The 13,899-nt window shown below is 49.0% G+C and overlaps 1 protein-coding gene across 1 annotated transcript in view; it reads left to right on the forward strand.

The window, feature by feature from the left end:
• INTS9 (integrator complex subunit 9) overlaps positions 1 to 13,899 on the forward strand; it is a 68,745-nt gene that overhangs the window by 15,881 nt on the left and 38,965 nt on the right. Inside the window, exons 5-8 of the mRNA XM_081001000.1 lie at positions 5,474 to 5,613; positions 7,143 to 7,229; positions 12,903 to 13,023; positions 13,667 to 13,801. Of these exons, the coding sequence (XP_080857126.1) occupies positions 5,474 to 5,613; positions 7,143 to 7,229; positions 12,903 to 13,023; positions 13,667 to 13,801 (483 nt within the window). The remainder of the gene's footprint in view (positions 1 to 5,473; positions 5,614 to 7,142; positions 7,230 to 12,902; positions 13,024 to 13,666; positions 13,802 to 13,899) is intronic.

The following is a 13,899-nucleotide window of genomic DNA, read 5'->3' on the forward strand; positions in this document are numbered from 1 at the left end:
CAGCTCTTTATATAGTGCTTTCCAGAAAGGAGCATTACATATATTATCTCGGGGATTGTCGCAAACAACCCTGTAAGGTGGGCTAAAGTTGTTTTATTTTGTCTGTGCCGCTGATTTGCCTGGGGCTGAAAGAGAGAAGGGCTTTCCCAAAACCTGCTGGTGTTCCAGCTCCTCACCTGGCCAATATACCGTATTTTCCGCTCCATAGGTTGCACCAGACCATAGGGCGCACCTAGTTTTTTTTGGGGGGGAGAAAAAAAATTATCCCCCCCCCCAGCCCCAAAGAGCAAAGAAGCCAAGATAGCAAGCGGGATCCATCCCGCTGGCTGTCTTGGCTTCCTCTTTAGCCGCGCACAACCTGTCCAGCTGGGAGAAGATGCACGCAGCTTTGGCAGAAGCCAAGACAGCGAGCGGGATGGATCCCGCTCACTGTCTTGGCTTCGTTTTTAGCCGCGGAACTCCTGCCGCGCTCAGAAGGCTTGCGGATGGCTGCCTGAAGCCCAGTGAGCGCAGCAGGAGTTGGCGCTGTGCTCTGCAGGCTGCTATCCGCAAGCCTTCGGAGCCCGGCGGGAACTCCCTCCCCTCTCGTTCTCCAGGCTTCAGCGAAAGCCTGCGTTCGCCCCATAGGACGCACACACATTTCCCCTTCATTTTTGGAGGGGGAAAAGTGCGTCCTATAGAGTGAAAAATGCGGTATATATAATTTGGACACTTGAATGCACCTCATTCCTCAGAAGGAAATCATTTTGGACCTTTTTTTGTATCGGCCAAGCCTTCTCAACAGGGAGGTTTGGCATTCAGACACCCTCCGTTTCCATGAACTGATAGCCGCCTGTGTGGGTCGGTGGGGGTGGGGGGGTCTCTCTTCCCGTCTCCCCGTCCTTGTTTTCTTTGCTTGGGCAGTGTAATCTACTATTTGCCTCATTTATCTGTCTCAGAAATTCCAGCAGCTGGTTGAGCATGAGGCTCTTAATCTCACGGCTGCGGGTTCAAATCCCACTTTGGGCAAAAGGTTCCTGCATTGCAGGGGATTGGACCACAGTGGTACCTCAGGTTAAGTACTTAATTGGATCCGGAAGTCTGTTCTTAACCTGAAGCGGACTTTCCCATTGAAAGCAATGGAAAGTGGATTGATCCGTTCCAGCCGATGAAAAACACCCTCTAAAACAGCAATTTAACATGAATTTTACTGTTTCACGAGACCGTTGATCCATAAAATGAAGGCAATAACCAATGTACTGTATTATAAAATAAATAAGACAGTATTTTAGATGAAAAAAATAGCATTTATTTCTTTTCTTATGTGCACTCACTGTTTGGAGGGGGCTCAGGGTCCTCTTCCACAATCACAATAGGCTTGGCTCCCGGCATTCGTGGAGGCCTCAAGACAGCTCTGTAGGCACCGCTGATGTCTGGGTTTGCCTCCAGGCAGCAGCGAGACCTCCGAGAGCTTGGACAACTTACTTCCGGGTTACAATCGTTCGTAACCCAAAAAAACGGGTTTTTTGAAGCATTCGTAACCCGAGGTACCACTGTACAGATTCTTACCCATCCAGGGGGCAGCACTGCCTGCTGTCTTCCTCCCTCTCAGTCTCAGTGTTGCCCTTGCAGGACTCAGCAGGGGCGGGGAAGATGGAGGCAAACCCAGAATCAGCTGTCTCTGCTGCCTCCCAGTTTCTCTAGCGCCACCTACTGTTAGCCTCCTTGCATTCTGCCCTACCAGTCCCACTGGGCACCAGCCACCCCCGAGAGCATCTTGCTTGGCATGCAGAAGTCCCCAGATTTCAATCCACAACACCAGCTCTTTAAGATCAAGCAACAGATGCGTCAGGGGGAGAGACGTTTCTCTGCTTGAGACGCAGAGAAGCAGACTTTCCCGAGCAAATGGGACCAAAGGTTTCCTGAGAACGTAAGGAGAGCCTGCAGGGTCAGGCCAGTGGCCCACCTAGACCAGCATTCTGTTCTCACAGTGGGCAGCGAAATCAGGGCGGATTTAGGTTTGATGAGGCCCTAAGCTCCTGAAGGTAATGGGGCCCTTTATATCTCCAGTTGTCCTTTGCCAACAACAAATTGTCACTGTTTTTTTTGTGTTGAATATGTGCTATATGGCAATTTATGGACCAAATGGGTATCTAAAGCCATTTGCACATACAAAACACTGTTGCCGTATGTAGGTTTTATTTTATTTGCTTTTTATCTTATATTTTGGAAATGTACATCCAGTTTTTTTCCTTTAAATTTTGTGGGGTCCCCCAAGAGAGTGGGGCCCTAAGCTATAGCTGGTTTAGTTTATACGTAAATCAGGTACTAAACGAGATGCCCCTATTGGGAGCCCACATAGCAGCTCTCTCCCTGTCTCCGACAGGAGAGGGAAAACTCATCCATCAGGCTTAGCAGCCGTGGAGGGCCTTATCCTCTGTGAATCTGCCTAATCCTCTTTTCAAGCCCACCTCTGTTGGTGGCCTGGCCTCCCTGACTCTGAATTGTACAGCTGGAAGAGACCCAAAGGCTCATCTTGTCAGCCCCGCGATCTCAGAGGTAGTTCTCCTGCATGCAGAAAGTCCCTGAATTCCTCTCCAGCCAAAATGAACTTCCTGGCAGGACAGGGGAAGGACAGAGAGCCCAGGGAATGCAAGTGGGATGCTGCAACAAAATGTTGCCGTTTGGAGTGGACCTGTTCGCTCTTCCAGTCAATGAGCCATGCCATGCCCTCCTCTGTGGTGCGTTCTGCAGGAGCTTGAGGCTGCCAGGGGGAGCCAGGCAATGTCCCACCCAGCAAGACCCAGGGTGCTTTTAAGGTCCTGGGAGAGCTCCCAGTGTCTTGCTGTAGGCCCCACAAATAACCCAGAGATGCATTTTAAATAAAAGCACACATTCTACTCCTGTAAAAGCACCAGGCAGGCCCCACAAATAACCCAGAGGTGCATTTTAAATAAAAGCTCACATTCTGCTCATGTAAAAACACCAGGCAGGCCCCACAAATAACCCAGAGATGCGTTTAAAATAAAAGCACACATTCTACTCATGTAAAAACACGCTGATTCCCGGACCGTCTGCAGGCCGGATTTAGAAGACGATTGGGCTGGATCCGGCCCACGGGCCTTAGTTTGCCTACCCATGGACTAGATGAACCATCACAGCTCTGCAATTCTCTGATTCCATTGCCCAGTCTCTGGGTTGTGGGTTTCGACAGATGCTCTTATTTCATTCCACCTCCCACCCAGTTTTCCATTTTCTTTGTGGACTGAATGCCTCTCCCCCTGCCCCAACCTCCCCTAAAAAAGCAAAAGAACCATCAGGTCTTAAGTTAGCCGCCATGGCACTTTTTGAGCCGCTGTTTTTTGAGCAGCCACGTTGACCCATTTCTCGGCTGTTACCTTCGAATCGATGGGAAGATAATTTTTCCACTTGACGAGTATTGAATCCCATTAGCTGCTCCATAATAACTGAGTTAGAGGTTTAAGTTTCTGGTAAGTTTTCCAGACCAACATAATCGGGGGTTATAGCCTTACCAGTAAATATTTCCAATTACAGTTCCTGTTACGGGGATGCAAAAAATCATTTTGTCTCCTCCTCCGACCTTGGCTGACCCTACCTACCTATTCCTCTGCCTGGAGAACAGTCTGGAGAGGACAGGTTTAGTTCCAGCCCCAAAAGTGACAATTATAACCAGGCTGTTACAAGTCAAATTTATATTTGAGATTCTAGGCCATCCTTGAGGCCTCAGGCCTTGCCTTCCAGCTGCTTCCCACCTCCCCTTCTAAAAGTTGCCTCCTCTCAGCTTTTCATCTCAGAAATCTTGGCCCCTTGGATAGAATCACAGAATTGTCAAGTTGGAAGGGTCACCTAGCCCAAGCCTTTGAAATGCAGGAATATTTTGCCCCACGTGGGACTCGAACCCACAACCCGGAGAGTAAGGGTCTCACAATCTACTTGCAATGGGCCCCTGGGTGGACCCCAGGGTCAAACAGGCCCAAGAAGGAGGGAAACCACTCAATAGGGCCAAAGGAGCAGAAACGAGAGTGAGATGTAGCCTGAGGAAATCTGGAGAAAAGGGAAAAGTCATGTCAGAAGCAGAGCACTGCTGGGCCCTCACTACACCCTGAGCAGTGTGGTGGTCAGAGTACTGGACTAAGACCTGGGAGACCAGGGTTCGAATCCTAACACCGGGAAATCCGATGATGCTGAATGTTGGAAGGTTCAGGACAGGTAGAAGGAAGCATTTCTTCACGCAGTGCCATAGTTAAACTGTGGAACTCCTTGCCACAAGAGGCAGTAATGGCCACCAACCCGGATGGCTTTAAAAGAGGATTGGACCAATTCATGGAGGAGGAGAGGGCTATCGATGGCCACCAGCTTGGATGGCAAGGCTCTGCCTTCGTAGTAGCAGCAGCGCTTCTGGGTACCAGTTGCTGCAAACCACAGGAGGGCGAGAGTTGCTCTTGGGTTCGAATCCTCCTTGCAGGTTTCCCACAGGCAACCCGGTTGGCCACAGCAGGAGCAGGGTGCTGGGCTCAATAGCCTCCTCTTCCATTCTGAGGGAGGGAGAAGACTTTTTTAGGAGGCTGCGTTTCCCAACAGTGCCTTACTGTGGCGATCACACAGGGTCCCCGGACGTTTAACGGTCTATTGATCCCTGTGCTACCACTGTGCTTGCTTCCCTGCTGCCACCAACCCGTTAAAAGGTAAAGGACCCCTGACCATTAGGCCCAGTCGTGACCGACTCTGGGGTTGCGGCGCTCATCTCGCATTATTGGCCAAGGGAGCCTGCGTACAGCTTCCGGGTCATGTGGCCAGCATGACTAAGTCGCTTCTGGCGAACCAGAGCAGCACACGGAAACGCCGTTGACCTTCCCATCGCAGTGGTACCTATTTATCTACTTGCACTTTGACGTGCTTTCAAACTGCTAGGTGGGCAGGAGCAGGGACTGAGCAACGGGAGCTCACCCCGTCGCAGGGATTCGAACCGCCGACCTTCTGATCATTAAGTCCTAGGCTCTGTGGTTTAACCCACAGCGCATCCCTAACTCTTGGGTAAAACACTGAGTCTAGACAGTTGTTAAAAGTGAACACACAAAAAAACAAGTTTATTTTACAAACATTAACAAGTTTATGGTTTCTCAGATAATATTCCTGTCGGTATCTTAACTTTAGTTTCTTTACTGGCCTATACCTTCTGACTGATTATCTCAACTGTTTGACTGACTCCTCTTAACCAATTCTCTCCCTCTCTCACACCAGACTAGCCCAATCCACAGACTTCTCTTCTCTGTCTCGTCTAACTCCAGACTGTCTTCTCAACCGCCCGAACTCTAACTCTCCCCAAAACCTCCGTGCTTAAACCTTATACACAGTTAATTCTGTCCCTTGGGCTCCCATTGATTAGTCATTTTACAATTAGTTAACCCTTTCCTTATGAACCCAGTATAATGTCACACACCTAGGAGACCACACTTAAGCTCTCTGTTTTCAGATGGAGCTGATTGACCTGTCGACGGTGGACGTCATCCTGATCTCAAACTACCACTGCATGATGGCCTTGCCCTACATTACGGAGCACACTGGGTTCACCGGAACTGTCTATGCCACCGAGCCGACGGTTCAAATTGGCAGGTGAGGGGGGGGGGAAGCCTCGTTTTATCTCCTCGCCTTCGGGGAAGGATGTAGAGGACGACACAGGGAAGAGGAGCCTTGCCTCTCTAATGTGAGAGGCTTTTAAGATGCAGCTGAGAGCGAGCCAAGGAAGTTCTTCTTCGCAGCTTAAAGTGTGTGCACTGCATGCTTGACTTCTTCCCGAATGTCGTGAGTCAGTTTGGGCTCCTCTGTTTGGCAGGCCTGGGCAGAGCGATTAAATGGTGCTAGACGGTGTTGCGCTCACAGAAAACCTCTGCCGCTGCTTCCGTGGTGGGCAGCACAGTGTGGTGTAGTGGTTAAGAGTGGTAGTCTCGTAATCTGGTGAACCAGGTTCGCTTCCCTGCTCCTCCGCATGCAGCTGCTGGGTGACCTTGGGCTAGTCCCACTTCTCTGAAGTCTCTCAGCCCCACTCACCCCACAGAGTGTTTGTTGTGGGGGAGGAAGGGAAAGGAGATTGTTAGCCGCTTTGAGACTCCTTCAGGTAGTGATAAAGCGGGATATCAAATCCAAACTCTTCTACTCTTCGTCACATGCCAGGGACACACTCCTTTATTTTGCAAGTTGCTAAATGCAGAATCACAGGATCGTAGAATTGGAAGGAACCCTGGGTGTGCTGGGCGCGGGGATAACCCGAGCAACGTGGTCCAGGTCCAGTCCCGAATCCAAGGGTTCTGGGAGGAGTCAGTCTGACAGGGCCAAGGCAGGACACGAGGCAAGAAACCAGGCAAGGTCAGGCACAGGATCACAGGCAGGTTCTGGCCAACAGCAACATTGCTCCCACAACCTGGGACGGGGTCCAGCAGCCTTTTATCTTTGTCAGGGTAACGGCCAGTCCTGATCCCCCGGTGACTCACCTCCCTGTCTCGCCTGAAGGCGAGCACTCTTCCTGCGAGTACTCAGGTCTCACCTTCTCTCAGACCTCACTCTCTGCAGCTCGGGAGACATTGGTGGGTTACTAGACCCAGGGGCCGCCTCAGCCTCCCCTGACCCAACCAGTAGTGGAGCAGCTGGAAGTGATGGCCCAGCTGAAGGCAAGAAGGGAATCCCCACATCTGGAGCCAGGGCAAGCTCGGGCCCCTGACTCATCTCCACCCCCATCGTTCTGCCCAGACACTGAGGTCCAGCACCGAGGGCCTTCTGGCGGTTCCCTCACTGTGAGAAGCCAAGCTACAGGGAACCAGGCAGAGGGCCTTCTCGGTGGTGGCGCCCGCCCTGTGGAACGCCCTCCCACCAGACGTCAAAGAGTAAAATAACTACCAAACTTTTAGAAGACATCTGAAGGCAGCCCTGTTTAGGGAAGCTTTTAATGTTTAATAGGTTATTGTATTTTAGTGTTTTGTTGGAAGCCGCCCAGGGTGGCTGGGGAAACCCAGCCAGATGGGCGGAGTATAAATAATAAATTATTATTATTATTTACATATAAACACACATGGAGCACTGCAGCACGGCTCCCTCTCTCTCTAGCATCAGACCAGAGCAGGAATTCTAACAGTTGCTCCTCTCTGCAGGCTTCTGATGGAGGAGCTGGTCAACTTCATTGAGCGGGTGCCCAAGGCTCAGTCTGCCTCCATGTGGAAGAATAAGGAAGTGCAAAGGTAAGGATGGACACGCCCCCCTCCGCAGGGCACCTCCCTTGGGAACGGGTGTGTGTGTCTGGGGGGGGCACTCCCCCTACGGTTTGGTTTCTCGCCCTGCTGCTCAGCTGCCCTATCCTCAGAGCTGCTTGTGTCAGTCAGAACAGCATTTTCCAAACATTTTGGGGGCCATTTGCCCCATTGGTTCCATAATCTCATCCCCAGTGCCCCTCTAAAGGTAAAGGGACCCCTGTCCGTTAGGTCCAGTCATGGCCGACTCTGGGGTTGCGGCGCTCATCTCGCTTTATTGGCCGAGGGAGCCGGCGTACAACTTCCGGGTCATGAGGCCAGCATGACTAAGCCGCTTCCGGCGAACCAGAGCAGCGTACGGAAATGCCGTTTACCTTCCCACCAGAGCGGTACCTATTTATGTACTTGTACTTCGTGCTTTTGAACTGCTAGGTTGGCAGGAGCATTGACCGAGCAACGGGAGCTCACCCCGTCGCAGGGATTCGAACCGCCGACCTTCTGATCGGCTACCCTATAAAAAGCATTATTATTATTAGTACGAATAATTATTTTACTTTTTATACCGCTCTTCATCCGTAGATCTCGGGGCTGTTCACAGCATAAAAACACAGTGGTTTGCACGGCCCACTAAGGAAGATAATAGCACAATAAAATTCGAAACAGGGAGGATTCATTGCATATTTATTCAAAATCCAATTGGAACCATTCAGTTTAATTAACTAATTCAGCAGAATTGATGGACTCAGCCCAATGATGCCAGCTTTCCAAAGTTTGGAAGTCAGTTACACCCTCCTGCTGCCCCCTTGCCTCTTAGGATGCCCCCCCCCAGGTAATCCCCCCCTCTAGGCGGGGGAGGGGGAGAACCACCAACTTTGGGAACCACTGACTTAGAACAACAAAATCAACAATACCTCAGGGACCACCTCTCTCCATATGAACCTACCCAGACCCTGCAATCATCCCCTACGGTCCTTCTTCGTTTGCCTGCTCCATGTGAGGCCCAGAGGGTGGCAACACGAGAACGGGGCCTTTTCTGCAGTGGCTCCCCATCTGTGGGGTGCTCGCCCCAGGGGGGCTCGCCTGGCACCTTCATTATACACCTTTAGGTGCCAGGTGAAGCTATTCTTCTTCAACCAGGTTGACATTTTACTGTGTTTTTAAACATTTTGTTGGGAGCCGCCCAAAGTGGCTGGGGCAACTCAGTCGTATGGACAGCACATAAATAGCAAAATTATTATTAATAATAATAATTTGGCTGATTGACAGCCGATGCCCTCTTAAATGTGCTGTGGAAGCGGGTGGGGATTGCTGGGTTGCCTTTGTTGTTATTTTTATTACGTATTTTGTGTGTGTGTGTTTATATCATTTTCTGTTGTGAACCGTCCAGAGATCTACGGCTATAGGGTGGCATGCGGATTAAATATACAGTCATACCTTATGTTACGTCTGCTTCATGTTACGTTTTTTCAGGTTATAATAATAATAATAATTTATTATTTGTACCCCGCCCATCTGGCTGGGTTTCCCCAGCCACTCTGGGCGGCTTCCATAGAAACCAAAAATACACTAAAATATCACACATTAAAAACTTCCCTGAACAGGGTTGCGTCCTGCGGCAACCCGGAAGTACCGGAAAGGGTTACTTCCGGGTTTTGCTGCTCGCGCATGCTCAGTAGCGCTAAATTGCGCTTCGCGCATGCGCACAAGCACCAAATCATGCTGCACACCTGCACAGATATGGCGCTTCAGGTTGCAGGCTTTTCACGTTGCGAACGGGCCTCCGGAACGGATCCCGTTTGCAACCAGAGGTACCACTGTATATTAAAAATAATAATAATACAATAATGGAAAAAATATCACAACAAAACAGCAGAGTGGACCCAAGCTTTTGAATACTGATGAACAGATAGCTCTTAGAGGCCTGGGAGGACCTGAGCACAATGGGACTCTCCCCAGCGCATGGCACCAGTGCCTTTGAAACAGAGCATGGCCAGCGAATCTGTGAGTCCATGAAGATTTTGAGCATCTGCGCTTGGCGCTGTCAGGTCGGGTCCTCGATGTCAGCCCCGAGTCTGGCTGGCTGGGCCCAAATCGGTGCCTCTTTCCTAGGGTTGGTGAGATAGCGGCTTTTGAAAACAGGGGACACCCCCAAGTGAGCGCAATGTTAAGCCGATCTGCTTTTATTTTGAGTCACCCGTGAGCCTCGTTCAGCTTGTCGGTGGTGCCTCTTCCCCTCTTTTCACAGCAGCCTGGAGCGTTCCCTGTGTTTATATCACTTTGCAGCTCAGAAACTTCCAGCCCCGATTGGGTTGTGTGCAACTGAGCCGCTCCCTTTATTGTAGGAAACGCTGGCGCCTTTTAAACGGAAAGCTCTGCAAGGAATATACTTAGTGCATCAGGGCAGCTGATGGTTTTTACCCCATTACCGTCTGCAACCTAATGGCTGGCAACTCTGAACCGCACTGAGTTGTGGCACTGGGGTGGCTGACATCGTATTTCCCCTTTCATTCCTCCACCTCAAACAGTGGCACCTTCTGGATGAGTGCCATGGAATTGGGGTGCTTCTGCGGGGAGGACGACAGAGGGGGTGCCCTCCCTTTATCAATGTTTCTAAGCATGGTTTTATGCAGGGGTCAGCAAACTTTTTCAGCAGGGGGCCGGTCCACTGTCCCTCAGACCATGTGGGGGGCTGGACTATATTTTGGGGAAAAAATAATGAACGAATTCCTATGCCCCACAAATAACCCAGAGATGCATTTTAAATAAAAGCACACATTCTACTCATGTAAAAACACCAGGCAGGCCCCACAAATAACCCAGAGACGCATTTTAAATAAAAGCACATAATTCTACTCATGTAAAAACACGCTGATTCCCGGACCGTTCGCGGGCCAGATTTAGAAGGCGATTGGGCCAGATCCGGCCCCCGGGTCTTAGTTTGCCTACCCATGGTTTTATGGAGATCTCTCTTATTTTAATGAAAGTGTGTCTTAGAAATTTGCAATAACTTGGAGAAAACAGGCTGGCTGTTGGGTTTCCTATGGCATTCCATCCAAAGAGGACACGTTATTTTATTATTTTTACATTCATATTCCACCTTGTCCTCCAAGGAGCTCAGTACAGTGGTGCCCCGCAAGACGAATGCCTCGCAAGACGGAAAACCCGCTAGACGAAAGGGTTTTCCGTTTTGGAGGTGCTTCGCAAAACGAATTTCCTATGTGCTTGCTTCGCAAGACGAAAATGTATTGCGAGTTCCTGTGGGGTTTTTTTCCTCCCCCCCCCTTTTTCCCAAGCCGCTAAACCGCTTATCAGCTGATCGGCTAAGCCGCTTAACAGCTGATCGCTAAGCCGCTTATCAGCTGATCCGCTAAGCCGCTAATGGGCTTGCTTCGCAAGACGAAGAAACCCGCAAGACGAAGAGACTCGCGGAACGGATTCTTTTCATCTTGCGAGGCACCAGTGTATGATTCTCCCCCTCCCTCATTTAATCTCCCACAACAACCCTGCGAGGTAGGTTAGGCTGAGAGGCAGTGGCCCAAGGTCACCCAGTGAACTTCGTGGCTGAGCAAGGATTTGAACCCAGGTCTCTCCCAGGTCCAATTTGACACTCTACCCCCCTCCCACTGGCTCTCTTCTGTTGGCATCTGTAGAAATTACATGTTTTCTGCGCTAGGTGAACATGGAGACATTGGCAGGAGCAATCCTCAACACTTCCTTCAGTCTCCTAAAAATTATGGAGGAGGAGGTCAGTGGCCCAACCGATTCCCCAGTAAATCAGCTCCTTTCAAACAAATGGATCGACAGAAGTTGACTGGTTTTCACAAATCATTGGAAATGGGTTGGAATGAGCTTTTGATTTAGCATCTGTTTAATATACAAAGTAAGAACCCAATTCTTCTTCCCCTCGCTGGCAGCTCTCACTGCCTTCCTGCCTGGGCTCCTCGTACTGTAAGAGATTTATGGCAAAAGAGACGGCCATCCTTTTTATGTGCCTTGACGCTGCCATTCTCGGATGTCGTTCTCCAGCTTCCTTTGCGGAGAAAGGGGGGAAGTCTGCAACAATGGCGGCTTTTCCAAGGAATAAAAGGTTTTAATACTTGTGTCAAAGTTTCTGTTTGAAAAAACAGTTTCCTCCCCTTCCTTTCGCCTTCTGAGTAATTACTCGCACAGCCCACAATCTGCTTGTTTTCTGAATCTTCCAGCACCTTTCTGGCATTGGCAGTGGATATGCATATTGCAAATTGCTTTCTCTTCATTAAACTACGGAACTCCCTCCTGCAGGAAGGAGTTGTGATTTCTAAAACTCAGCATGAGTTTCTCAAAAATAAGGCACGCCAGACAAATCTGATTTCTTTCTTTCTTTCTTTTGATGGAATTACAAACTTGGTGGATCAGGGGAATGCTGTGGACATAGTGTATCTTGATTTCAGTAAGGCTTTTGACAAAGTCCCCCTTGATATTCTCACGAGGAAGCTGGTAAAATGTGGGTTGAACGAGGTGACTGTTAGGTGGATTTGTGGTTGACTGACAGAATTCAAAGAGTACTCATTAATGGTTCCTCGTAACAAGCTGGGTGCCACAGGGTTCTGTCCTGGGTCCATTGTTGTTCAACGTCTTTATAAATGACTTGAATGAAGGAATTGAGAGGATACTCATCCGATTTGCAGATGACACCAAACTGGGAGGGGTAGCTAATGCCGCAGAAGGCAGAATCAGAATCCAAAATGACCTTAACGACTTGGAGAACTGGGCACAAGCAAAGAAAATGAATTTCAATAGGGACAAACGTCAGGCTCTGTACTTAGCTGAACAAAATAACACAACACGATGGCCAATAACAATGGCACTAAACACTATTTACAGTGGTACCTCAGGTTACAGACGCTTCAGGTTACAGATTCCGCTAACCCAGAAATAGTACCTCGGGTTAAGAACTTTGATTCAGGATGAGAACAGAAATCGTGCTCCAGCGGTAGCGGGAGGCCCCATTCGCCAAAGTGGTGCTTCAGGTTAAGAACAGTTTCAGGATAAGAACGGACCTCTGGAATGAATTAAGTTCTTAATCCGAGGTACCACTGGGTAAAGGGGACACTCATCTCGCTTTATTGGCCGAGGGAGCCGTGCTTCCGGATCATGTGGCCAGCATGACTAAGCCACTTCTGGCGAACCAGAGTAGGGCACGGAAACGCCGTTTACCTTCCCGCCGGAGCGGTACCTATTGATCTACTTGCACTTTGATGTGCTTTTGAACTGCTAGGTTGGCAGGAGCAGGAACTGAGCAACAGGAGCTCACCCCGTCGCGGGGATTCGAACCGCCGACCTTCTGATCAGCAAGTCCTAGGCTCTGTGGTTTAACCCACAGCGCCACCCTTGTACTACTGTATAGACTAATACAAATGATCAGAAATTGCAACCAAAGTCTCTAAATCTTCACCAGTAGAATAATTCAAAAGTTCGATATATACATAGTCTGTCACCAAATGTCGCCGGAACAGAGTTAGGCTCTGCACTTAGGCAGGAAGAACCAGATGCACAAGTATAGGATGGGGAACACCTGGCTTACTGCCAGTACATGTGAAAAGGATCTAGGGGTCTTGGTGGACCTAGGTGTGCCCAGGGTCTTGGCGCATCGCTGAGCCTGATCCAGTCTTTCTCTGTCTCCAGGCTGCTTCCCACCCCTCTGAAAGACGCGGTCGAAGTCGCCATGTGGAGAAGGTGCTACAATATGCAGGAAGTGAACTCGGCCCTCAGTAAGATCCAGCTGGTGGGGTATTCCCAGAAAATAGTGAGTATCTGTGGTCGTATCCTGCTTTTTGTGGGATGTGGGAGGCGTGGTAAGGTGGTCACCTGCCCTGTGACCTGATGGCGAAGGGCAGGTAACAGATCTGAAAATATGCGTTAAAAGTCAGAGGAGCTTTAAATCAGAAAATAAATGGAGAATGGAAACTATTTAAGGAATATATAAGATTATATTGTACAAACAATACCATCCTAGCAGAACTGGAATGATACCTGTAAACAAAAATGAGCGAAACAAATACTTTAGTGGAATACATGAAAAAGGAAATAATGTAAAGCTGTGCAATAAAATTATGATTATATAAACAGTATAATAAGGATGATTGGAAGTTTTATGCAAAAAAATTTTATTTGATGGATATGATTCTGTATAAATTTTTGGTTCTTTTTCTTTTCTTTTTTTATCTTTTTATCTTCTTTTTTCTTATTCTTATGTCTGGAATTTTTTCGCCCTTATTCAATACCTTTATACTTACCTTTGTTGTAAATGATCATTCGTGCCTGTATTTTAAACCGATAAAGATTTACCATGAAAAAGAAAAGGAAAGAAAATATGCATAAAATAAAATCATATGCCGGGAAATACTTTCTGGAATTCTTCCTTGTGTTGTTTTTCTTCTCTCCAACAGGAGCTTTTTGGTGCAGTCCAGGTCTCCCCTCTCAGTTCCGGTTATGCGCTTGGCAGCTCCAACTGGATCATCCAGTCGCATTACGAGAAGGTTTCCTACGTCTCGGGATCCTCACTCCTCACGACGCACCCGCAGGTACGACGCCCTCCCAGAACTCTGAGGTTTCGCCTTCCTTAAGGTGTGACATTCTCCTTCCTCAATACAGTTAATCTACAGCGCATGCGCAACTCCAC

Source organism: Podarcis pityusensis, assembly GCF_964106645.2.
Source record: "Podarcis pityusensis genome assembly, chromosome: 3".
In the NCBI taxonomy this organism is placed as follows: domain Eukaryota; kingdom Metazoa; phylum Chordata; class Lepidosauria; order Squamata; family Lacertidae; genus Podarcis; species Podarcis pityusensis.